The 431-nt window shown below is 73.8% G+C and overlaps 1 protein-coding gene across 1 annotated transcript in view; it reads right to left on the bottom strand.

Moving 5' to 3' along the window:
• MLEC (malectin) overlaps positions 1-431 on the bottom strand; it is an 8,720-nt gene that overhangs the window by 6,656 nt on the left and 1,633 nt on the right. Inside the window, exon 3 of the mRNA XM_010575719.1 lies at positions 123-214. Coding sequence (XP_010574021.1) covers positions 123-214 — 92 coding nt within the window. The remainder of the gene's footprint in view (positions 1-122; positions 215-431) is intronic.

Genomic DNA, 431 nt, shown 5'->3' with positions numbered 1-431 from the left:
CCTGGCCTTCTCCTGCCCGCCCGGCCCCGCTCCGGCCCCGCACGCGCAGCTACGGAACGACGCCGCAGGAGCAGAAGTGACGTCAGGCTGCTCCGGGCGCTCCCGGTGACTGGCTCGCTCACCCCACGTGACTCCGGGGCACGCAAGCGCCATTGGCTCGAGGAGGCCGGGTGAAGCGACGCTCCGCGCGCCCCGGCATGGGCGCGGCAGCCATCTTTAATAAGGGCAGGGAAGCTTCTGGAAGCCCGCTCAAGCCGGGCTCTGCCTTACGCGGGTCTGCACGCCGCAGACCGTAACTCAGGCGCTGCCGGCGGTGCAGCTGCCGCTCCCGCCGGGAGGCGGAGGTGAGCCGCCCTCCTCGCCGCAGGGCGGCCGGCGCTGCCCAGCAGCCATTTCACCCGCCGCCGCGCAGCCCCCGCGGCGCCATTTCG

This window comes from Haliaeetus leucocephalus, unplaced genomic scaffold, assembly GCF_000737465.1.
Source record: "Haliaeetus leucocephalus isolate CR32 unplaced genomic scaffold, Haliaeetus_leucocephalus-4.0 Scaffold13, whole genome shotgun sequence".
NCBI classification, from domain to species: Eukaryota; Metazoa; Chordata; class Aves; order Accipitriformes; family Accipitridae; genus Haliaeetus; species Haliaeetus leucocephalus.
The sequence above is the reverse complement of the archived record's forward strand: the minus strand, read 5'-3'. Positions and strand labels throughout refer to the sequence as shown.